The 26957-nt window shown below is 40.7% G+C and overlaps 1 protein-coding gene and 1 pseudogene across 1 annotated transcript in view; one reads left to right on the top strand and one right to left on the bottom strand.

Annotated features, from left to right (window-relative positions):
- The window catches only part of SLC25A16 (solute carrier family 25 member 16), a 31473-nt gene extending 25384 nt beyond the window's left edge, over window positions 1-6089 (bottom strand). Inside the window, exon 1 of the mRNA XM_051982567.1 lies at window positions 5832-6089. Coding sequence (XP_051838527.1) covers window positions 5832-5955 — 124 coding nt within the window. The 5' untranslated portion in view covers window positions 5956-6089. The remainder of the gene's footprint in view (window positions 1-5831) is intronic.
- Window positions 6090-8208: 2119 nt separating this feature from the next.
- Window positions 8209-26957, top strand: part of LOC127546997 (2-acylglycerol O-acyltransferase 2-like) — a 33331-nt pseudogene continuing 14582 nt past the window's right edge.

Here is a 26957-nt window from a genome sequence, read left to right as displayed (position 1 = left end):
GGAAAGCAATTAGGAACTACTGCCAAAGGACTATAAAATCATGCATCTCCTTGGACCTAGCACTACTGCTATTCAGTCTGCATGCCAAAAGAGATAAACAAACTGGAAAAGGACCTAGGTGTACAAAAATACTTATAGTAGCTCTTTTTACATTGGCAAATAATTAGAAATTGAGGGGATATCCATCAAGTGGGGAATGCCTGAAAAAGTTATTATACTTGGTTATAGTCATCCCTTCCACATTTCAGGGATTGGGGTGCTGCTGCCCCAAGACCCACCCTCCTCCCAAACCTGGAAAACCTGCATAAATTTTTTGGTCCTCCCTTGGTACCAGGGAAATCTGAATTTTTTTCTTTTTTCTTGTATGGGGTGTTTACAGTACCTTATTATAAAATTGGGGTTAAGTATCTGATCACAGGCTACTTGTAGGTGATGTTAAGTAAAAATACTGCATGAAAAAGAACTTTTCTTGTCATCTGCTGGTCTTTCTGTATGTCTGTGGTATCTGCGGAATTCTCCAAAAAAAATTCTCATTTAATTTTTTATGCCAACACTCAATAAACAAACAGTAATGGGGTAAGTTGAGAAGTAGAAACCATAACAGAAATGGAATAGTATTGGATATAAGAAATGACAAGCAGAATTTCAGAAAAGCCTAGAAAGACACGAACTGATACTATGTTAAAGTGGGCAGAACCAAGAGAACACTATACACAGCAACAAGATTGTGATAATCAACTGTGATGGACTTGGATCTTTTCAACAATGAGGTGATGCAAAGCAGTTCCAATAACTTGAGATGGAAAAAGTCATCTGCATCTAGAGAACTATGGAAACTGAAACATGGATCAAAGCATAATATTTTCACCTTTTTTGTTGTGGTGGTTTGCTCGTTTTTCCCCTTTTGAGCTAATTTTTCTTTTGCAGCATGACATGGAAATAAATTTTAAAAATTGCACACAGTTACCTTATATTGGATTGCTTGCTGTTTGTGCAGGAAGAAGGGGAAAGGGAGGGAAAAAATCTGGAACATAAAGTTTTGCAAAGATCAATGTTGAAAGCTATCTTTGCATGTATTTGGAAAATAAAAAGCTATTAAAAAAAAGAAATGATAAGCAGGATGATTTCAGAAAAATCTGGAAAGATTCATATGAACTGATACAAAGTGAGCACAATCAAGAAAACCTGTAGCCAATTAACAGCAACCTTCTATTATGGTCAAATGTGAATGATTTAGCGACTCTCAGCAAAACAATAATCTAAGATAATTCCAAAAGACTCATGATGAAAAATGCTATCTACCTCCAGAGAAAAAACTGTAGTCTGAGTGCAAAAGAAGCACACAATTTTTCATTTTATTTTTTTTTGGGGGGAGGGGAGTGAGTGTCTTCTTTCACATAAATTAGTCATTTATGACTAATATGGAAATATCTTTTGCATGACTGTACATATATATATTTTTTAATTTAAATTTTATTTTATTTAATAATAACTTTGTATTGACAGAATCCATGCCAGGGTAATTTTTTACAACATTATCCCTTGCACTCGCTTATGTTTCGTTTTTTCCCTTCCCTCCCTCCACTCCCCCCCCCCCCCAAGATGGCAAGCAGTCCTATATGTGTTAAATATGTTGCAGTATATCCTAGATACAATACATATTTGCAGAACCGAACAGTTCTCCTGTTGCACAGGGAGAACTGGATTCAGAAGGCAAAAATAACTCGGGAAGAAAATCAAAAATGCAACTAGTTCACATTCGTTTCCCAGTGTTCCTTCTTTGGGTGTAGCTGTTTCTGTCCATCATTTATCCACTGAAACTCAATTAGGTCTCTTTGTCATAGAAATCCACTTTCATCAGAATACATCCTCATACAAAATCGTTGTCGAAGTGTATAATGATCTCCTGGTACTGCTCATCTCACTTAGCATCAGTCCATGTAGATGACTGTACATATATTGCACTGCTTACTATATCTCTGGGATAAAGGGAGAGAATTTGGAACTCTCAAGTTTTAAATAAATGAATGTCAAAAATTGTTTTTACATGTAATTGGGAAAAATGTTCATCATTCCTATTTTATTTCATTTAATTTTCAGAATATGGAAGAAACAGAAGTTCAGAAAAGTTAAGATTGAAAGACAACAAAGCTGGGACTAGAACCCAAGTCTTCTAACAAGGTAGTAAATGTGACAAACTTGTTTGGGATTGAGAATTTTCTTGTGGAATTATGGAAAAATTCCTATATAGAAATAGGACCTTTACATATGAACATGCTTTCTGTATTGCCCCATTCTACTGACAAAATAAATCTCTATAACTGCTAAAAGACAGAACATCATAATGGCTAGAAAATTGGCCACAAAATTAAATGTAGGAAAGGAAGAAGCATTTACTAAGCACCTACTCAGATGCTTCACAAATATGATCTCATTTGATAGCAAAAACCCAGGGTGAGTATGGGGAGAAATTGATGCTATTATCCCCATTTTACAGACTGAGAAACCTGAGGCAAACAGAGATGAAGTTATTTGCCCAGGATCACACAACTAGGAAACATCCTCTGAGATTTGAACTCAGGTCTTCTCTACTACAGACCCAGACCTCTATCCACAGAGCCACTTCTTTCTCACTGGATTCAAGTCCTGACTCTGAAATATACATCCATATGATCCTGGGAAACAGCACTCTAAGCAACTCTCTATGCAATTTATAGGTAAACTTTCCTTATCTGAGAATTCTATATGCCAGTAAAATCAAAGGTTCAGTGCTGTCCTTGTCCTATAAAATTGCTATAGAGATAACAGAAAAGCTTCTTGTCCAAGACCTTTCAATTGTCATTTCTAAATCCCTAAAGTCTTATTAAATTATTAAGTGGGCAAAAAAAAAAAATTAAGTGGAAACAGTCCTTGGGATGAAAAGAGAACAGTTATGAAAATGCCTCTTCCTAGAAGAGCGGAGGCAAGTCCTGAATGCTGGTCATGACCATCCTGGGCTGCAAGCTCTCTAGAACAGACTTTAAATAATATGGACTTGAAAGAAGAGCTCCAGACAGCTCCTTTCCCATCAGGCTGGAGTCAGATTTGCATAATTTTGCTGCCACTACCAACCCTGATCCAATGAATTCAATCTGTTTCTTTTTCAGAAATAACAGAACCCAATAGTTGAATTAGAATTCCCTACCCCCTATTCCCATGCAATCTTAATAAGCCTTAGAGGTACAAATGCATAACTGTTATCTCTCCCATTAAATTATGATCTCCTTTAAGGGCAGGGACTGTCTTTCTTTTTATTAATTATAATTCCAGCACTTCGTACAGCGTCTGGCACATAGGAAGAACTTAAAAAATATTTACTGGATTGGATAAGGCCAGAGAGGATGGAAAGGAGAACAAACTAAGAAAGCTTGAGGCAACCTAGTACAATGAAGTGAGCTGAGACTCTATAGATATGGGAACTAAAAATACAGGTAAGTGGTTTATCCAGATTATTCCATATAAAAGCAGGGAATTTAACCCCACATTCTTAATCAATAAACATTTATTAAGCACCTACCCTGTGCCTAGCATAGTGTTACGGTCACTTTTCACTCTTAGTGATCCCATAAGAATAATAACAGTGGACATCAATCGTACCTTATGATTTAACAAAGTGCTCTATATGTTATCTCTTTTGATTCTATGAAGGATCACTGTGAAGTAGGCACTATTATCTCCATTTCATAGATGAGTAAACTGAGGTTGAATCAAGTGACTTCTCCAGTCATGTAACCGAAGCATAATTTGAACTGAGCCCTTCTTGACTCAAAGACCAGCACGCCAGATCCACAGGTCCAAAGCCAGATCTAGCACTTGTCATTGCCCCATCCTATCTCCCTTTTTCCTCTTGGAAGAGAGCCCGGCTCAGACAAACAAGAGGCTGACAGCCCAAGGAAACAGTGAGTCAAGGTAAACAGTAGGCTGGCCCCATATCCAGAAATGCTCCCACAGAAAGCAAGCTCTCTGGTTCCAGAGGAATTACTCAATGGGATTACTAGATGTCATCACACTCCCCAATCTTAGGGCCACCTGGGGACTGACGGGCTCCCGAAATGGCAATGGGCTTGGAAACCCAGCCAGAGTCAGGGGACTCGGGCAAGCTCACTTCTTAGATCCCTCAGACTTCCAGAACCCAGTGACATCTCAGCAGCCAACCTGACAGTCAAGGCAGGAGCCAACCCCGACTTCCCAGCTCTAGGATGCCCTTCCTCAAACCAAGCCCTCGGCCCATATAAGCCCCCAAACTGCCTGCCCATCACTTCCCACCAGGCCACTTTCCTGGACTTCAGAAACTCATCTTACTGACAGATGAAACTGACTCAGAAACCCACTCTTGCCCAGCGGCTGCAGGGCTTTGGCGGCTCCTCTGCCCCACCCCGTGCCCCTTCCCTCCCCCACCTCATCCCGTCACCAAGCACACCCCGTGCCCCTTCCCTCCCCGACCTCATCCCGTCACCAAGCACACCCCGTGCCCCTTCCTTCCCCACCTCAGCCCCCGTCACCAAGCACACCCCGTGCCCCTTCCCTCCCCGACCTCATCCCGTCACCAAGCACACCCCGTGCCCCTTCCCTCCCCGACCTCATCCTGTCACCAAGCACACCCCGTGCCCCTTCCCTCCCCCACCTCAGCCCCCGTCACCAAGCACACCCCGTGCCCCTTCCCTTCCCCACCTCAGCCCCCGTCACCAAGCACACCCCGTGCCCCTTCCCTTCCCCACCTCAGCCCCCGTCACCAAGCACACCCCGTGCCCCCTCCCTCCCCGACCTCATCCGTCACCAAGCACACCCCGTGCCCCTTCCCTTCCCCACCTCAGCCGGTCACCAAGCACACCCCGTGCCCCTTCCCTTCCCCACCTCAGCCGGTCACCAAGCACCCCGTGCCCCTTCCCTTCCCCACTTCAGCCCCCGTCACCAGCACACCCCGTGCCCCTTCCCTTCCCCACTTCAGCCCCCGTCACCAAGCACCCCGTGCCCCTTCCCTCCCCCACCTCAGCCCCGTCACAAGCACACCCCGTGCCCCTTCCCTTCCCCACCTCAGCCCCCGTCACCAAGCACACCCCGTGCCCCTTCCTCCCCCACCTCAGCCCCCGTCACCAAGCACACCCCGTGCCCCTTCCCTTCCCCACCTCAGCCCCCGTCACCAAGCACACCCCGTGCCCCTTCCCTTCCCCACCTCAGCCCCCGTCACCAAGCACACCCCGTGCCCCTTCCCTTCCCCACCTCAGCCCCCGTCACCAAGCACACCCCGTGCCCCTTCCCTTCCCCACCTCAGCCCCCGTCACCAAGCACCCCGTGCCCCTTCCCTCCCCCACCTCAGCCCCGTCACCAAGCACACCCCGTGCCCCTTCCCTTCCCCACCTCAGCCCCGTCACCAAGCACACCCCGTGCCCCTTCCCTCCCCCACCTCAGCCCCCGTCACAAGCACACCCCGTGCCCCTTCCCTTCCCCACCTCAGCCCCCGTCACCAAGCACACCCCGTGCCCCTTCCTTCCCCACCTCAGCCCCCGTCACCAAGCACACCCCGTGCCCCTTCCCTCCCCCACCTCAGCCCCGTCACCAAGCACACCCCGTGCTCCTTCCCTTCCCCACCCCATCCACTCCCTCCCACCCCGCACCCCTCGGTGCAATCTCCTCTCCCCTTTCCGTTTCCCACGAGCCGCCTCTCCCACAACAAGGTGAGCTCCGGGAGGCGGGAACGTCAGGTGTCTTTTTTTTTATTCTGAGAGCTAAGCAACATGCCAGGTATACAGGTGGTGCTTAATAAATGTCAGCCCCCACCAGCCTGTCCTCACCTCCCGCCACGAAGGAGCGCAGCCAGTAGAAGTCCCTGCGAGCGGACGCCGCCGGCGGCGGGCTCGGGCTCCCGGATCCCGCTCCTCCGGCCCCGGGGGCCGCCGAGGTCGCCACCGAGGCCATGGGGCTGCCTGGGCTCCGGGAGAGCGCTCAGAGACCCGGGGCCGCCCGCCTCCAGCTCATGACGGAAGATGACGAGGTCAGGCCGGCACCGCGCGACGGGGCAGCCCCGGAGCCCAGCGGCCGAGCTTCCATTATAGCTGCCGAGGCGGCGCCGAGTGATGACGTAGCGCGCACTCGGCTGGAGGCGTGGAAAGGGTGGGGCCTTGCCGGGCCCTGAGGGGAGAGAACAGGGGAAGGGAGGAGGGAGGGGAGGAAGGGGACAGAGTTGGAATAGGGGTGCAAGGTAGAAAAGGGAAGAAGATAAGGAACAAAGGAAGGGAAGGAAGGGGACAGGGGAGGGAGAAGGGGACCAACGGGAAGCTGAAGAGGAGAGGAAAGGGGGCGAGAGAGGGGACAGGGGAAGAAAGAAGGACGAGGAAGGTCCCGAACCCCCTCACTGTGCGTGCCTTCCTGGACCCCTCGGCCCTTACCTGCTTTCGGAATCCCTGAAGCCCCAGAGCCCGGTGCCCCCCTTTTTGTCTAGCGCTGAGCCTCAGAAATGCCCCAAACCCGCTGTTCCCTGGGCCTTTGTGGGTCTCTAGAGCCGCAAGGCCTGGGGATCCCCTTTTCGTCTAGCTCTGAGGGACCCAGAAGGATCCCCTCAGTACGTGTCTACTTTCGGAGCCCCTGCATCTCAAGGGCCTGGGGGTTCCCCCACTTTTTGTCGGGCACTCAGAGCCTCAGGAGCCCCAGGCCAGCTGTTGTCTCAGCCTTTGGTCTCCCCTTTTTTTGTGAGTCTTCAGGGACCCTGGAACCCCAACTGTTGCCCAGACTCGCTGCCAGTCAGTCCCTCAGCCCTTCTGAGCCAGCTTGAGACCCTGAACCCTGACTCTGCCAGCTTCCAAAGTCCTCAGAAGGTTTTCGGTAAAAGTCTGCTTTCCTCGCAGATGGTGCTGAACTCTAAACCGTGTGCGTCCCCCAGGCCCCGCTGAAGTCCTACACAATTCCCGCCATTTTCTCAGACACCCCTGAACCCCAGGATCTGGACATAAGCTGAATCCTCAGTTTGCTTTCCTTTACCCAAAGCTGCCAACATCCAACATCACTGACCTATTTTCCCTTTGACTGCCTTAGTTTTAACATTCTGCACAAGACCCCACTCATACCTACTCTGCAACCTCTGCTGCCCCTACACCATGACTATCTGTTTCGTCATACATGAATTATTTCTCACTAATCTCCTTATGTCTTCCAGTTCTGTCATCTTCGACAATTTATTAAAACATGAATAAGCATTTGCCTTGTGCAGAGCAAATCTGTGAAATGCGACTGTGGGGATAGAATGCTGATATATAAAACCTGAAGGAGACCACACATAGAGACGCCTATAATTAACAATAATATTAAGTAAATTTATCAGATGAAGCAAAGAAAGGACTTTTTAAAAAGGTTTCAGAGAAAAGGTGAAGTTTGAATAAATTGACTTGACCGTGCACTTCAAGCAAGGATTTAAAGGATGGTTGAAAATTCAAGAGGGATTAAGGGGGAAAAGAACTTTCCAGATGTGGAAAATATTTTGAACAAAAGTGCAAGAATAGCAAGTAGTATAGATCATAGAGTATTTATAAAGTTGGAAAAGGAGATCCAGCCAGCTTGTAGATGACCTTGAATATCAGGCAAGAGTTTGAATTTTTTCCACGAGGCAATAGGGAATCATGGACCACTGAAAACTGAAATCATGAGTGGATTTTGAGTAAAGGAGTGACATCATCAGATCGACTCATGGAGAAGAAAAACTTGGCAATAGTGGTGATGTGTTTTAGGAGAGTAATTTTGGCACAAATGATGTGATTTAGAAAAGCAATTGCTCATTCCAAATGAAGTTTTGGGGGTTTAACACCAAATGACAAGATTGAGATAGGAACCAAATGTTGGGGTTTGGTCATGTGAAGAATTCACAATGGTCATTCTCTTTGATAAAAGTTGTTTATTTAGGAGAAATTATAGAAAAATATGAAGAGATATAATAGACTCCAGTAGTGGTAAATATGAAATAGAGTTGGGAGAGGATATAGTTAGCAAGGAAAAGGGTTTAGGAAATACTCCATGAGGTGGCAGGCTAAATCTATAAAGGAGTTTAGTACCTTAAAAGAGTTAGTTAGCTATAAGAAGGAGAAAGACACCACGAAGCATGGTGTGGTGATGAGAGGAAAGACATTGCCGGGGAGGGGGAGAAGAGGTAAGGGGAAAGATACTACAAAGTAGAGTGCCACGATGGCTTGCTTACCAAAGGGGTTCAGCAAAGATGGTGTGAGTCATGGACAGATTTATAGGAGAAATTTAACCTCAGGGATTTGGCATAATTTGCATTTCTGGCTGGACATAACAAGGTGCTACCTTACTGCCCATGACCTCCAAAGAGAGTAGAACTATAAATATAAAGTTAAACTGATCCCCATCAGTTACCTTCCCTGCTTGCCTTAGGGAATAATTTTATCAGTACCTCAGGCTCTCTCTCCGAACACTACCTAGTCATCAGTGGGAAGAATGATTGGGAAGGATCAAAAACTAAAGACAAAAGTCTCAAGGCTTTTGCAATTAGGAGGCAGGTAGTAATGAGAATTAGTACTAGGGTGATCAGGCAGACTTGCTTTCTTTTTATGCCCACAAATTTTAAATGCTTTGATTCTTCTAATATATGTCTCTAGTTTTCATATGCTATAATCTATAGGTTTTTTTATGAATCATTATTCTTGTTACAGAAAAAATTGTACCAAATACACTATAATGTTCTGTGCTTGTAGAATGTAACAACGATCTAAAATGTCTAAAAAACAAAAAAATCCCGTCTTTGTAGACAGCCTCGGGAGCACACAAAAGCATAATTCTGAGGCATCTACAGGATGATCAAATCAGGGAAACTGAGTCCCGTTTAAAATGTATGGGACGAGCACACTTCCTGAGGGCTGGAAGCTGCGGCTTTAAGAGCCAGGTAAAAGTTTAAGAGGGGCGCAGCTCACTTGTCCAAATTGTTAGCAAAGTTCTGTTTTAAAAGTTGGGGAAAACCTTTCTGGAGATTTGAGAAGATTAAGATTGAGTCCCCAATCTCCCCACTGTACAGTAACCCCCAAGAAGGGGACAGGATAGGAGCATTTAAACGGCAGGTTGCCAAGCCACATGGGAGAGGTCTGAAACAGGCCTCGAGTTCTACCCTCCCCACTCCATGGAAGAAGGGGCCATCTTACCCAGAGTGGTGCGTCCTAATGGCAAGGGCTCCTCTGGCAATTCCACGCTGGAACGTGAAGGCGGGCAACTTATCTAAGCCCCCAAATCTTGCTGGGAGAGCAAGACCTGAAGGAGAAACCACTTACCTCTGTCCAGGGAGTAGCAGTCGTGGGCAGAAACATATCTCTAAACTCACCCCAATTCAGTGACTTTCTCCTCGTGGCTACAGCCTGACCATTAGAGACTCCATTGCATTTCATTTAACAGTGGAGTGGGAGAAGGGCTCAAACACGGCTTCTCTTATGTTTCTTTGGTTATCTCCCCAGAACAGATCAAAGAGCGCTGGCCTAGGACCCCTGAGAGGGGTGGGGTCCCCAGAACGGCGTGTCTCCTTGGTCTGGGGGAGGGGGTGTTAAAGAGACACTTCCTCTCCTGTCTCCGAGTCCCTGCCTGAGAACAGGGCTTTCTGGTGAGAGAGAAAAAAGATTAGAAATGCATGGCAATGCAAAGGAAGGGCCTTAGCTGAGCCTTATAAAAGATATGAATGGACAGTTTTGCCACAGGGAATGAAAAACAGCCCCACTACGTGTCAAATGTATGTTGCTGCTGCTCTTGCTCCAGTAAGAAAAGCATTTCCAAAAGTTATGCTATTACATTATATGCTTGATATATTGGGATGTGCACCTGAGGAACAAATGCCAGAAGCATGTCTACAAAAGACCATAGAAACACTAAGAAATTACAAATTGCATATAGCTGAAGAGAAAATTCAAAGACATGCTCCTTTTCATTATTTAGGATATGAAGTATACCCTAAGGTGCTTACAGTACAAAAACTGTCCTTAAGAATAGAGAAGCTAAACACCTTAAATGATTTTGAGAAATTGATAGGAGATATCCAATGGATGTAACCAGTGTTAGGCTTGACTACCTATCAGTTACAACCATTATATGACATTTTAAGGGGAGACAGTGCTTTAAATTCACCACGCCAGCTTACAAAAGAAGCTCAAGAGGCTTTGAGAGAAGTTGAACTCGCTTTATCCAATGTGGTTGATAGAGTCACTCAAAAACCCTTGGAAATATCAGTTTTTGCTACGAAAGAGGCACCCACAACAGTGGATGTGCTTCATCCAGGAGACAGTGTGATAGAGTGGGTGAACCTCCCACCACAACCAGAACAAAGCCTTACTTCTTACCCAGTGCTTGTGGCTAGAATTTTATTAAAGGCCATTAAGCGAGCAATACAATTATCTGGGACAAGACCTGACAAGATATACACCTTTTACACCAATACACAAATTAATGTGTGCTGTGAGACCATTCCAGAATGGCAAATTTTATTAGCCATGGCTCCAAATTTTACACACGGGTCTCCATTAAAGATAACTAGACTTTTACATAATTGGCGATGGATTCTTGAAGAAAAAGTTTCTAAAGTTCCTCTTAAAGGACCAACTATCTTTACAGATGCATCCAAACACAATATTTGTGCTGTGTATTCTCATGACTTAACTATAAAGAGAGTAGTCAGAACTCCTTTTCAGTCCACTCAGCAGAACGAATTATATGCGATCATGCTAGCTCTCACTTATTACCCAGGCGACATAAATATAATATCTGATTCAGCCTATTCAGTAGGTGTGGTACAAAGAATTGCCACAGCCCAAATAAAATGTGCAGCTTCTAATATATATATCAGCTCTTTAAGGAACTTCAGGAGCAAGTGAGAAAGCATCCAGGAAAGATTTATATCTTGCATGTCCACTCACATAGTGGACTTCCAGGTCCACTTTTGATGGAAATTCAAAGGCAGATAGCATTTTAACTATGTTAGCCAGTACACCTTTATTTCAGAAGGCCCAGGAATCCATCAGGCTGCTTGAGCTTTGCGTTTATAATTTGGGATAACAAAAGAGGAAGCTAGGAACATAGTAAAAAGCTATAAGTTTGCCTTCCTTTCCACCCTCCTATGCTCCCTCCAGAGAAGAACCCTAGTGGTTTGAGACCCAATGAAATCTGGCAAATGGATGTGACCCATTATAAATCTTTTGGTCATTTATCTTTTATCCATGTTGTGGTAGACACCTTTTCAGGATTCACTTTTGCAATACCAGCAGCAAAAGAGACAGCCCGAGTGGTCACTGAATTCCTCACACAAGCATTTGCCATTATGGGTGTGCCACAAGCAATAAAAACAGACAATGGTCCTGCATACACCTCCAAACATTTTGCACACTTTTGTGCACAGTATAAGATTTTATACACCACTGGCATACCCTTTAATCCTCAAGGACAGGCAATAGTAGAGAGGAGAAACAGAGACATTAAGACACTGCTCCAAAAACAAAAGAAAGGGGGAGCCACAGGTAACCCTAGAGAACTTCTAAATCTAGCCCTTTATATTATTAACTTCTTGATTTTTTACAAAGATGCACTGGCTCTGGCAGACAGGTTTTATAACCAGGGAAGGATAGTGTCCAGTGCGAGCAGCTCCACTATCTTTAGATAATCACCAGGTGATGTGGAGAGACCCAGAAAGTGGAGAATGGAAGGGATCAGATAGGCTAACTGCTTGGGGGAGAGGGTTTGCTTGTATCTCAACAGGTGGAGAAGGAATCAGATGGGTGCCAACGAACCGTATTCGCCTTGTCCATCACAGAGAGATGGAGCAGACCCTTGAAACAAAGGAGAAGACCCAAGAAATATCGGGTGGTTCTGTTGCTGATTGTGCCCACCACTGAAAGAGCATGGCAGTTATGGCATTTGACTCATGGACGTAGGAAATTGTTGGACTTGAAAACCCTCAGGAATCATTGGATTCTCTGAGACATAAGATTGTTGTAGGACTTGAAAACCCTCAGGAATCATTGGATTCTTTGAGACATAAGACTTGAAAGCCCTCAGGAATCATTGGATTTTCTGAGAAATGATAAGACTGTTGCAGGACTTCAAAATCTGCTGGAATCATTGGATTCCCTAACACATAAAAAGACTTTTGCAGGACTTCAAAAACTTGGGGGGAATCATTGGATTCCCTGATATGTGAAGCAATGGACAATAGATTGGTTTTGGACTATCTCTTGGTTATTGGAGAAGGCATATGTGTGACTGCTGTTTACATATTCTCCTTCTAGGACTTCTGGCAATCTTTTACAAAACCATGTTGATTTATATTGTTTGTTATACCATTACTTGCATGTACAATTCATGTTTGTTACACCACATCAAACCTGCACTGACCGTGGGGAGAGTCTTCACTAATAGCCTCTGCGTTATTGCTGTGTGCTTGTGTAATACCTCCCATGCTGATGGGTTTGTGCATACCTGTTTCTAATAAGACCCTTAAGCCCAGAGACCCGCTAGCAACCCCCACTTCCCTTTGATGCTTTTCATCTCCCTTCCTGAGATGTCAGAGAGGGTGTGATCATCTCCTTTTTAGTGCTTTCACCTCCCTTCCCGAGAAGTCAGGGGAGTTGTGATCACCTCCTTTTCAGTGCTTTCACCTCCTTTCCTGAGAAGTCAGGGAGGGCGTGGTCACCTCCCCTTGGGGGCTCTGACCTTCCTGAGGAGTCAGGGATGGCATGACCACCTGTGTTCTAAAACAAAAGAAAGTGGGAGATGTAATGGGCTGAGGCTCGAGTTGATGCACTGAGGTCCCAAGCACGTGAGGCTAAATAGTAATTGGACCATACTCTATTAATATATAAGCTTGGAAAAAGAATGGCCTTTGCGCACTCTTTGTGCAAGTCCTGATGTGTTGTATAGGAAATGACGATTTTGGTGAGTGAAGGCAGGGGAGTGGAAAGGGAAGCAGAAAGAGACTGCTGGCTGGTGTCTTGTCACAACTGCTCGCATTGCTATAGCAATCCTTCTTCACTGCCCATATTGCTATCGCAATCCTTCTTCACCTCTACTGAGAATAAAGATTGAAGATTTTTCCCTTAACCTGAATTCCTGATTCTGGCTGATTTTAAATACGCGGTCATCACAATTAGGCAACTCTATCATCTAGGAATGAGAAGCACAAATTTATGTTGATGTGAGTTGTGTTTTCTTTCCTTCTTGAGTATGTGAATATAACACACTTTTTGACATTTTTGTGCAGTTTCAGGAAGTCTGCATGCTGCCATCTTTGCTCTGAATCTTCCATTACTCCTCCTCTATCTGGGAGGCAATCCAGAATTGTAGTGTAGTGTAAATAAACCAGAAACTGAATTTCATTTCTTAAGGTGGCTAACATGGCATATTTCAATGAACTAATGAAAATCTTTAGAAAATTTTACTGAGGATGAGAAATAGTGAACATTCTTCACTAGCATCCACCAGCTTAAAAGAATCAGCAAATTTCCAGCTTGTAGGATGGATACTTGCTTGAAGTTTTGCTTTATTTTATTTTGTTTCAAATGATATTTTATTATTTTGCCCATTTCATGTACAAACTCATTTTAACATTCATTTTAATAGGATTTTATTTTTCCAAATACATGCAAAGATAGTTTTCAATATTCACTTTTGCAAAACCTGTAAACCAAATTTTTCTCTCTCCTCCTCTTCCCCTTCCCCAAGACAGCAAGCAATCTGATTTAATTAAATATGTATAATTCTTCTAAATCTATTTCCATAATCATTATTCTACACAAGAAAAATCAGATCAATCAGATCAAAAGGCCAAAAAAAAAAAAAAAAAAAAACCACAAGGGGAAAAAAAGCAAACAACAACAAAAGTGAAAATAGTATGCTTTGATCCATAGTCAGTCTCCATAGTTCTCTCTCTGAATTTGGATGGCACTTATCATCACAAGTCTATTTGAATTGCCTTGAATCACCAATTTAACTTTTTTTTAAGATGTTGAGTTCCAAATTAACTACCTTTTTACCTTGCTCCATCCTTAAGATGGTAAGCAATTTATATAAATTATACAAATGCAATCATGAAAAATATATCTCCATATTAGTTATGTTCTGAAAGACAGACTAAAGAAACAAACAAAAAAAAATAGAAAAAATAAAGAAAATGAAAAAATAGTATACTTTGAATTGCATTAAGACTCCATCAATTCTTTCCCTGGAGATGAACATTATTTTTCATCATGAGTCCTTTGGAATTGTCTTAGACAATTGTATTACTGAGAATAGCTGAGTCAATCACAATTAATCATTATCAATGTTACTGTTATTGCATATCTTATTCTGGTTCTGCTCACTTCAGTTCATGTAAATGAACATCCCCTCGATTTCCAATACTTTGCCACCACTAAAAGAGCTACGATATACATTTTTTTTTTGTACAAATAGGTCCATTTCCCTGTTTTTGATTTCTTTGTGATATAGTTATAGTAGTTGTATTCCAGGGTCAAAGGGTTTTATAGTTTATATTTTGCACAGTTTTATAGACCTTTGGGCATAGTTGCAAATCACTCTCCAGAATTAGCTCACAATTATACCAATAGTTTTGCTAGAAATTTTATGGGAAGACTTTGACCAGAATGGTATAGGATAAGAAGCCATGAATAAAGTTCTTATGGTGATGAGGTCATGGATGCATGAAAGCATCAAAGAAAGTGTTGCAATAGGTTACATTCTCTAACTGAAACTTTCTTTTTTTAAATTTGCATCAATTTCTAACAATATATTAGGAGTACTCCCTTTTCATAACTTGCTGGCCATAGTAAATTTTTTTTTAATTTTTTTAAAATTTTATTTAATAATAACTTTATATTGACAGAATCTATGCCAGGGTAATTTTTTTTATAACATTATCCCTTGCACTCGTTTCTGTTCCGATTTTTCCCCTCCCTCCCTTCACTCCCTCCCCTAGATGGCAAGCAGTCCTATATATGTTAAATATGTTGCAGTATATCCTAGATACAGTATATGTTTGCAAAACTGAACAGTTCTCTTGTTGCACAGGGAGAATTGGATTCAGAAGGTAAAAATAACCCGGGAAGGAAAACAAAGATGCAAATAGTTCACATTCATTTCCCAGTGTTCTTTCTTTGGGTGTAGCTGCTTCTGTCCATCATTTATCAACTGAAACTCAGTTAGGTCTCTTTGTCAAAGAAATCCACTTCCTTCAGAATACATCCTCATACAATATCGTTGTCGAAGTGTATAATGATCTCCTGGTTCTGCTTATTTCACTTAGCATCAATTCATGTAAGTCTCTCCAAGCCTCTCTGTATTCATCCTGCTGGTCATTTCTTACAGAACAATAATATTCCATAACATACATATACCACAATTTACCCAGCCATTCTCCAATTGATGGGCATCCATTCAATTTCCAGTTTCTAGCCACTACAAACAGAGCTGCCACAAACATTTTGGCACCTACAGGTCCCTTTCCCTTCTTTAGTATTTCTTTGGGATATAAGCCCAATAGAAACACTGCTGGATCAAAGGGTATGCACAATTTATTAAATTGTGCATAGTAAGTTTTTGAACCAAATTTTGCACTTATTCTTCATTCTTGATCTACTTTTCATAATTTGGGTTTTTTCTATTTTTATTACCACAAACACAGTTTTTCCTCTGTGTTTCCATTAAATTTATTCATTAGACCACCAAATAGAATCAGTAAATAGATTCCTGCTTTTTCAAAAATAGCCATTTTATGGCTATGATAAATCAAAAGAAAAAATGTATTTCCCAATTTTCTTTTGTAAAGGCATATGTCTCTTTTGGTTTTTTAATTGGCCCAGTATTTGAAAAAATAAGAGTTCTTTTAGGAGTCAAATCTATAAAGTCCAACCATAATAAAAAAAGAATCTGCTTCTGCAAATGTTGCAAAGTCCTATAAACCTTTAGAACTGGAAGGGACCAGAGAGATGATTTAGTCCCAAACCATCATATTACAAATGAAGGAATTGAGATTCAGAGAAGTGAAGTGATTTGGGCTAGATATTGTCCGAGATCATTAAGTTACATACAACCCCTTGTAAGGACATGAAATCTGTAAGGAAGAAGTTGCTACCCTAATGTCAAGCTTTAAGTAAGTGGAAAAACCAGAATGTGAATAAAGATCTCCCAACTCCAAGTTCTTTGATCATTTTTACTGTCACAGTGGCAGCAGCCCCCAAAATCAGGCTTCCAGATTTCCAGTCCAGTGGTCTTTGTAGTAGGTTTCACTACCTCTCAGGAGAGACATAATTCTTTATACATTAGTTTAGCTGCATGCAGAAATGAAATAAAGATAAGTAGGTAGATAGGTAAATAGATCAGTGTGGTTATTTGTCCTTCTTTTGCGAAAAGAACCATGACATCATAGAAGTGATGCCATGGCATGCAAGTGAATTGGATTTGAGTGAGGGAGGGCTGTATAAGATCACCTGCCTCACTTTCCCCTTCAGAGTTTAATGGCAAAATACAGATCCAGCAGCTAGTGGAGATAGTCTTGGATGAAATGGGAGTCAGATAGATAGATAGACAGACAGAATAGATATAATTGATCTCTGTAAAAGCTTATTGACTTACAAGAATGAAAGATATAAAAGCAATTTAACAAAAGAATTACTAATATTATTTCTAGAATGATTGCTAGATTATTTCTCAATACCACCATTAGGCAGAAAACCAAGTTACTTTCTGGACTTTGTTGCAAAACATTGCTGGTACTAATTGGATGAACTCTGCTCCTTCCTAGCCTTCTATCCATAATATGTACATTGTGAAAGTTCTGCTTTTTGGAAGCATTGCAGCTATACTAAAAAGGAGGAAATAGAATTAAATCATGTTTCTATAAGGCCAGATGGTATATAGTGGAAAGACTACTGAATGGTGAAGCTATGAGGGGAATTTTGGAAGGAAGAATTGCCTTCTTGGCAGGGGATAAGGAAGGACAGAGAATACGAGGCATAGTCCCAGGTGCACTCTAGATCTTGGAAAAAAGTAAACTCCTAGCATATGTTCCCGACAGTGGATGTATCTAAATTACACTTTTGGTTAGGTCTTCAGGCATAGTCTCTGATTCCTTTCCCCTCCTTCCTCTAGTTTGATGTTGGAAATAGGAGTCTCTAGAATAAGAACATCTCAGAGCTGGAATGAATCTCAGAGCCAACTGCAACACTAGAAGTGACTTCTGTAAGGTCACCCAGGTTTGTTTAATGATCTCCAATTAGAAGGAACATGTTTCCAAAGACAACACACTTCACTTTTTCATTGCTTTAATGGATAAGCATTTTTTCCATAAAATTAAGCCTAAATTTGTCTCTTTGCAACTTTCAGGGAGATTCACCCTGAGAAGAAAATGCTGCCTTCAAGTATTTAAAGAGATATTGTTCAGGGCAATCTTAAGGCCAGAAACTTATGAGTTCAAATTCAATTCTGGGACAAAACAAGTAAAAGGCATTGAACTGTTAACAAAAGGAGAGTAATTTTGCTGTAACACTACAAGGATATAGTGATACATAACTTTCCTGAAATTTTGGATATGGTAACTTTAGCAGTCTTTGGAGATCCACTAAGTCAAAGTGAATAGGATTTTTTTATGTCTTTCAGTGACCAGGAAGTTGTGTGAATGGAGGAAGGGGCCAATTGAATTCTGGGGCAGCTTTGTTGCCTTTTAAGGAAAATAAATTTCTACTGAAGGTAAATCGGCAGCTCTGATTTAATCATAAGCTATCTCTGTGATGGCAAAGTCCTTAGGATCTTTTAGAGTGCCTTGCTCAATTTAGATACTTTCATAATAGCTTGTTTTTAACATTTGTTCTGGCAGAAGTAATACAAGTGAAAAAAACAAAAAGAAAGAAAATCTATAACCCCTCCTCCCAAAGAGTCACATCTTTGCAATCCACAATGGATGTTCTAATGCAAAGTGGTGACTCTAAGATGACCACCCAGAACCTCACCAAGAATATCAAGGACACAGCGCAGATCATGACATCTGTGGCAATTCTTTACCATATATGAGTCATCTGTCATGTGTCTAAGAAGTCATAAGTTTCTTGTAAGGTAATCTGTCAGTCAGTGAATAAGTATTACCTTTCTCTAGCACGTTTTGAACTCATTATCTTTCTTCCTAAACACACCCCTTAACTCTTATCTTCCCTATGATTGCTTGGGGCATGATGCTTCCAAATCTCTCACCTTACAATCTAGGAGTTTTCCTGAACACATCACTATCTCTTTATAGCTATAATGAGAGGAAAGGAGCATGTTATTGTTTTTAAAATTGTTTCCTTTATTTTTCTAGTTATACATGTACATTAATTCTTTTAAATATATATATTTCTTAGGTGCTCCAAATCACTTTTAATCAGAGAAATGCAAATTAAGACAACTCTGAGATACCACTACACACCTCTCAGATTGGCTAAGATGACAGGAAAAGATAATGACGAATATTGGAGGGGATGTGGGAAAACTGGGACACTGATATGTTGGAATACACGGGAGAGCTATTGGAATACAGGGGAGCCACCTGACAGTGGCTGCTGGAGATCCAACCCAGAATGGAGCTCCTCGTGTGAGAGGCTGATACAAGGAGACTGAGAGGCAGTTGCTGCTCTTTGTTCTCTCTGACTGAGAGGCCCTTGTGTTATATCTGACCTCTCACCTCTTCCCTCTGCCTCCAATTTATCTCGTTCCCAGTCCACAACACCTGTGTCAACAAAAGCTGCCTTGCACTTCAGATGCCATGATCCACAGCTGTGGAGACCTCTCCCTTAACAATTCCCTGGTTTTTGTTTTTTTGCTGTTCTTCCTCCCTCTCCTTCCCCCTCCCCCTTACCCCCCACACACAGCATCATCCACACACTGAGAAATGCAAGTGGCACTATCACTTCTGGATGGTTGTAACAGGTGTTGATCTTGTGATATATCATGGAAGCAAACTTTTTTTTTTCTTTTTTTTACTAATTATAACTTTTTATTGACAGAGTTCATGTCTGGGCAATTTTTTACAACATTATCTCTTGCACTTGCTTCTGTTCCGATTTTTTCCCTCCCTCCCTCCACTCCCTCCCCCAGATGGCAAACAGTCCTATACAGGTTAAATATGTCACAGTAGGTACAATATATGTGTGCAGAACGGAACAGTTCTCTTGTTGCACAGGAAGAATTGGATTACGAAGGTAGAAATAACCCAGGAAGAAAAACAAAAATGCAAACACTTTACATTCATTTCCCAGTGTTCTTTCTTTGGGTGTAGCTGTTTCTGTCCATCCTTGATCAATTGAAATTGAATTAGATCTCTTTGTCAAAGGAATCTACTTCCATCAGAATACATCCTCAAACAGTATTATTGTTGAGATATATAACGATCTCCTGGTTCTGCTCATTTCACTCAGCATCAGTTTATATAAATCTCGCCAAGGTAGGCAAACTTTCAAAAGAAGAAGAGATTTGTAGTCAGAACAGGCATTTAAATCTCTCATCAGTCTCCTGGCTTGGCCCTTTGATGTGATGGCCCATTTTATTACCCCGACTAAAAAAGAATTATCAGAGCTCTTCTTCCTTAACTCTGGGAGGATCCTTTTCACTAACAGCTCTGGTTCTTCTTATAATTCTTATCCTACGTTCAGGTGCCATATGTTGGAATACACAGGAGAGCTGTTGGAATATACAGGGGCCTGACAGTGGCTGCTGGAGATCCAACTCAGAATGGATTTCCTCTTGTGAGAGGCTGATACAAGGAGACTGAGAGGCAATTGCTGTTCTCTGACCTCTCTGAATGAAAGACTTTTGAGTTGTCTGACCTCTCTCCTCTTCCCTCTGTCTCCAATTTATCTCATTCCCAGTCCGCAACACCTGTGTCAGCAAAGGCTGCTCTGCCACTCCTTCAAATGCTATGATCCACAGCTGTGGAGGATCTCGGAGAATTGACCTGTCCCTTAACACTGATACATTGTTGGTGGAATTGTGAACAGATCCAACCATTCTGGAGAGCAATCTGGAATTATGTTCAAAAAGTTATCAAATTGTGCATACTCTTTGACCCAGAAATGTTACTACTGGGCTTATATCCCAAAGAGATCTTTAAGGAGGGAAAGAGACCCACATGTGCAAAAATGTTTGTGGCAGCCCTTTTTTGTAGTGGCTAGAAACTGGAAACTGAGTGGCTGAATAAGTTATGGTCTATGAATGTTATGGAATATTATTGAGAAATGATCAACAGAATGAATACAGAGAGGATTGGAGAGATTTACATGAACTGATGCTAAGTGAAATGAGCAGAACCAGGAGATCATTATATACTTCAACCATAATACTATATGATGACCAATTCTGATGGACGTGGCCCTCTTCAATAATGAATTAATTCAGATCAGTTCCAGTTGTTCAATAATGAAGACAGCCATCTACACCCAAAGAGAGGACTGCAGGAACTGAGGGAGAAATACAACATAGCATTCTCACTCTTTCTGTTGTTATTTGCTAGCATTTTTGTTTTCTTTTTCAGGTTTTTTTTTCTAGATCCGATTTTTCTTGTGTAGCAAGATAACTGTATGGATATGTATACTCATATTGGAGTTAACATATATTTTAACATGTATTGGAATACCTGCCATCTAGGGAGGAGTGGAGGGAAGGAGGAGAAAATTTGGAAGAGAAGGTTTTGCAGGGTCAGTGTTGAAAAATTACCCATGCATATTATTTTGTAAATAAAAAATAAATAAAATCACCTCTATTATTAAATATAAAAAATATACATTTCTTTATGAATCATGTTCGGACAAAAAAAATCAGAACAAAATGGAAAAACCATGAGAGGAAAAAAAAAGAATAAAAAGAAAAAAAAAGGGAACATAGCATGTGTTGATTTATATTCATTCTCCATAGTTCTTTCTCTGGATGCAGATAATTTTTTTCTATCCAGAGTTTATTGGGATTGCTTTGAATCACTGCTGAGAAGAACCAAGTCTTTCATAGTTGATCAACTCACAAGATTGTGAGATGTTACCTTATGCACAATGTATTAGTGATTCTATTTGTTTTGCTCAGCATCAGTTCATGTAAATCTTTCCAGGCCTTCCTAAAATCAAATTGTTCATCATTTTTTATAGAACAATAATATTCCATTACTTTTGTATACCATAACTTATTCAACCATATTCCATTTGATGGGTATACACTCACTTTCCAGATCTTTGCCACTAAAAAAAGGGCTACTACAAACATTTTTGCATAAGTGAATCCTTTCCACTGCTTTATGATTTCCTTGGGATACAGATCCAGTAGTAACACTGCTGGATCATAGGATATGCAAAGTTTTATAGCGCTATGGGTATAGTTCCAAATTGCTCTCCAGACTCACTGGATCATTTCATAATCAACATATATTAGTGTCTTAATTTTAATACATCCTCTCCAACATTTATCTCTATTTTTTCCTATTATCTTAGTCAATCTGAGAAGTGTGAGGCGATACATCAGAGTTGTTTTAATTTGCACTTCTCTATTCAATAGTGATCTAGAGCATTTTTTCATGAGTAGGAATGGCTTTAATTTCATCATCTGAAAATTATCTATTCATATCTTTTGACCACATCAGTTGGAGAATGACTTGTATTCTTATAAATTTGACATAGTTCTTTATATATTTTAGAAATGAGACCTTTATTAAAATCACCAGCTATAAAAATTTTTTTCCCCAGTTTTGTACTTCCCTTTTAATCTGGTTTGTGTTGGTTTTCTTTGTGTAGAAACTGATTTTTTTTTTTTTTTAAGATAAGGAGTGTCAATAAAAATGTTAAAATGAAGAGAGAAGAGAACAGGAGAAAGTTCAGTGTGAGACAAAAACAAGAAGACAGTTTTGGAACTACTATGTTGAATTTGTTATATATTCTTTATACCCATGTTCCCATCATTGCTTAATGGTGAATGCATAATAATATTTAGTTATAAGTATATACTTAGAGGCAGTACAACTAGGTGGCACTGTGGTTAGAGTGCTCATCCAGGAATCAGGAAGTCCTGAGTTAAAAATCCAGCTTCAGACTTTGTGTGACCCTACTCAAGTCACTGAAATACTGTCTCAATTTCTTCATTTGTGAAATGGGGATAATAATAGCAACTACCTCCTAGAGCTGTTGTGAAATTAAAATGAGATGATATCTATAGGGTGCTATATAAATGCAGGTTATTATCTGACAATAAGGAATGTTCTATTCTAATAGAGCTAAGTCCTGAATAGTGTGAATAAGAAATCCCATAAAGCAGAATTGTTTGAATTCACATGGCATATTTCCATTGGGCTGGAACTAACGATCATATTTTACATGACTGTTACATTGAATATATGCAATAGCTCTAGGGTACTCATTATTCACACTAAATAGTACCTTGCTGTATGTAGTACCTTGCTTCTCTGCCACTAGCAGGCAAAATATGTTTTATTATCTATTCTCTGGGACCACACTGTTGGTTAGTTACACAAAATTCCTCTTAGTCCCCTTTCCATTTTCATCAGGGTATATATTGTACTGATTCTGTTTACTTAACTCTCCATTAGTCCATATAAATCTTCCTTCATGTTTAAATTTATTATGTTTGTTGTTTCTGGTTATACAATAATATTCCATTTTATATCTATATCACAGTTTATTTACACATTTTCTAATAGTGAGCCCCCATTTTATTTCCAGTTCATTGTTGCCACAAAAAGTGCTGCCAGGAACATTTTGGTGTATCTTGACCTGTCTGTTTTTTACTTCTTTGGAATAATTACTTAGTAGTGAGATCGCTGGATCAAAAGGGTACAAACAATATAATCCCATTTTCCACATATTTCTATAGCTTTCTAGAATGCAAACCATTAGTACATGACTGCGTCTCTGATCCCACAACCCTTCCAACACTCACTGTTTCCATTTTCTATCCTTTTCTCTGATATGCAGGGTATAAAATAGAATCTCAGAGCTGTTCTAAATTGTGTTTTTCTTATTAGTGAATTGGAGTATATTTTCAAATGCTGGTAGATAGTTTTCAATTCTTCGTATTAAAAGGGTAGAAATTCAACAAGATTAGTTGCTACAAAGCAAATGATATCTGGAAAGAAAATGGCAAATGAATTTTGATATTAGGAGAGTTTCAGTAAAGGAGAAGTGAAAGCCAAATTACAGGGATTTAAGGAGTGAGTAGTAAGAAAATAAAAGCATCAGGTACAGATGACTTATTCTAGATGTTTGCAAGTAAAAAAGGAGCAGACTTTTACCTAGAGGACTTTGGTAAGCCCTTCCCCTCTTGTGCACTGGGGCTCCGGGGATAGGTATGTGGAACAGATCTACTTCTGCCTAAGATGGATAATGTAGGCTAATGACCGAAGACGCAGATGGATGGTGAGTTAACCACAAAGACCTGGAAACAATGGCAGGCCAGATGAGTCAGAGATGCTGAATACATGTGAACTTGGAAGGAAGCCTATGCTACATCTGTGTAGCCCCAAGAGAGGAGCCCCAGCAACTGAGACAGACATCAAGCTCTACACATGAACATGGAAAGAGGCCCATTCTGAAGAGAGTTACTTGTACAATGCACACTCCTCTCTACCCCCAGAGAAGCAGCCAGAACCAGATGCCAAACTGACAACAGAGGAGAGACCGGAACTAAGGAGCAATGAGACCTAGCACAATGACATGTATTAGCAAACTTGGCTTGTTACTTCCAGGGTGCAGTGAGTCATATAGACTGTATAATTCCACATTGGAAATGGGTAGGTTTTCTTAAATATCTGTTTGTTTAGTGTTAATCCTTAATAGCTTTTTTGTTATACAAATGAATTTTTTTTCTATTTCCAATGTCCTGTTAGGCTGAATAATTGCAGAGGAGCTGAAAGCTTTTTCTGGGAATCAAAATAAACTCAGGAGTTCTGTGGGTACAGACACAGACAAGAGGGATTTTTTGAGACATATCTCCAAAATTTTGTCCAGACTTTATGTGTTAAGAGGACAGGTGGATAGGTTTGTACAATAGAGATGAGATGAAAATAGATCATAAAAGAGGGAAAAGGACCCACATGTGCAAAAATGTTTGTAGCAGCAGTTCTTTTTGTAGTGGCAAGGAAATTGAGTGGATACCCACCAAATGGGGAATGACTGAATAAGTTAGGGAATGTAAGGGAATACTATTGTACTATAAGAAATGATGAACATGTTGATTTCAGAAAAGCCTGGGAAAACTTACATGAACTGATGTTAAGTGAAGTGAGAAGAATGAGAGAACATTGTACACAGCAACTTAGAAAAACTGTGTGATGATCACCTGTAGTGGATTTAAGTTCTTCTCAGCAATGCACCGATCCAAGACCATTCTAATAGACTTGTGATAGAAAATGCAATCCACATCCAGAGGGAAACCTAGGAAGACTGAATGTGGATTGAAGGATAATGTTTTCACCCTTTTTTTTTCTTTGAATGGTTTTTCCCTTTAGTTCTGATTTTTCTTTCACAACATAACTTATATGGAAATATATTTTAAATGAATGTACATGTATAACCTATATAGGATTGCTTGCTGTCTTGAGGAGAGGAGAAATAAGACAGGAAGGGAGGAAAATTTGGAACTCAAGATCTTATTAAAATGGATGTTGAAATGAGGTGATTCAGGCCAATAACAATAGACTTGTGATGGAGAGAGCCATCTATACCCAAAAAGAGGACTATAGGGACTGACTGTGGATCATAACACAGTATTTTCACATTTTTTTGTTGTTCCTTGCTTGCTTTTGTTTTCTTTCTCATTTTTTTCCCTTTCTGATATGATTTTTCATATGCAACATGATAATTGTGAAAATATGTATAGAAGAATTGCATCTGTTTAACATACATTGGATTGCAAATCATTGTTGATCAAAGAAATGCATATTAAGATAACTCTGAGATACCACTACACACCTGTCAGATTGGCTAAGATGACAAGAAAAAATAATGATGAATGTTGGAGGGGATGCCGGAAAACTGGGACACTAATGCATTGTTGGTGGAGTTGTAAACAGATCCAACCATTCTGGAGAGCAATTTGAAACTATACTCAAAAAAGTTATCAAACTGTGCATACCTTTTGATCCAGCAGTGTTACTATTGGGCTTATATCCCAAAGAGATCTTAAAGAAGAGAAAGGGAGCTGTATGTGCAAGAATGTTTGTGGCAGCCCTCTTTGTAGTGGCCAGAAACTGGAAACTGAGTGGATGTCCATCAATTGGAAAATGGCTGAATAAATTGTGGTATATGAATGTTATGGAATATTATTGTTCATAAGAAATGACCAACAGGATGAATACAGAGAGGCTTGTAGAAACTTACATGAACTGATGCTAAGTGAAATGAGCAGAACTAGGAGATCATTATACACTTCAATAACAATACTACATGATGATCAATTCTGATGGACGTAGTCCTCTCCAACAATGAGAGGATCCAAATCAGTTCAAATTAATTTGTAATGAACAGAACCAGCTACACTCAGAGAAAGAACACTGGGAAATGAGTATGGACCACAACATAACATTTCCGCTCTTTCTGTTACAGTTTGCTTGCATTTTTGGTTTTTTCTTCTCAGGTTATTTTTACCTTCTTTCTAAATCCAATCTTTCCTGTGCAACAAGGTAATTGTATAAATATGTATACATATATTGTATTTAAATAAATAAACATACATTGGATTATTTCCTGTCATGGGAAGGAGGTGGAAGAGAGGGAGGGAGAAAAATTTGGAGCACAGGGTTTTGTAAGGGTGAGTGTTGCAAATTATCTTTGCATGTATTTTGTTTTTGTTTTTGTTTTTGCTGAAGCAATTGGGGTTGTGACTTGCTCAGGGTCACACAGCTCTCTGCATGTATTTTGAAAATAAAAAGCTATTATCTTAAAATAAAGTCAATGCTGAGATCAACAGGATGATTTCAGAAAGATCTGGAGAGATTTACACAAATTGCTTCTAAGTGAAATGAGTAGAACCAGGAGAACATTGTACATGGCAACAATAAGATCAACTCTGATGATGTGCACTTTTCAACAATGGGGTGATTCGGGCCCCTTCCATATTGGGTTTTGTTAAATGTCTGTTTGGTATTAGTCCTTCCTAGTTTGTGTTGTTGTTGTTGTTATTGATGATGATGATGGTTGTTTTTGTTTTTGATATACAAATGAGACTTTTTTCTATTTTCCATTACCAAAAGGGATGAAAATTGGCTCTCTGATGTAATTGGTATTGTGCATTTCTTGCTAAGGAGAACTCTCCCCCCCCCAAAAAAAATGCAGAATGGCATCTCTCTGCGATGCACTTTCCTGGAAAGTTCCCTAGAGCCCCCAAGAGATTGAGTGTCATGTCAAGACTGACACAGCCAGTAGGTACCAGTTGGTTGAATTCCTTCATTCTTGGAGAGGACCAAAATGACATCACTATTGTAGAGTCAAGTTACAGTGCATCCAACTGTGGCTGTTCAGACCCATCCAGACCAGAATGCTCTACTCCAGGTCAGACACAAATAGTCCATATGAAAATTTGGGATGGCTTCTCTAATGTGATGTATCTCTCATTTCTTCTGGGCTAATTCAATTCTGCTTTACTCATAAAGCATGACCCCTTCTTTGATGAGGGCATGCCATAGTGGGTGGGCCTGTGCCAGTATTGATTCTAAAGTTCTTATGAGAGTCATTGAAAGTGTCCTTGTATTGCCTTTTCTAAGCAGCTGGTAAGTGCTTACCTTGAGTGAGTTTTCAATAAAATAGGTTTTTGTTTGTTTTTTTTGTTTGTTTTTGTTTTTTTTGCAATCCTATATTTGATATTAAGGATCAGAGGTTAGACTTGAATCCAGGTCTTTCTATTCTGAGACCAACTCTCTACTATGCCACAAGAGTATA

Source organism: Antechinus flavipes, chromosome 2, assembly GCF_016432865.1.
Source record: "Antechinus flavipes isolate AdamAnt ecotype Samford, QLD, Australia chromosome 2, AdamAnt_v2, whole genome shotgun sequence".
NCBI classification, from domain to species: domain Eukaryota; kingdom Metazoa; phylum Chordata; class Mammalia; order Dasyuromorphia; family Dasyuridae; genus Antechinus; species Antechinus flavipes.
The sequence above is the reverse complement of the archived record's forward strand: the minus strand, read 5'-3'. Positions and strand labels throughout refer to the sequence as shown.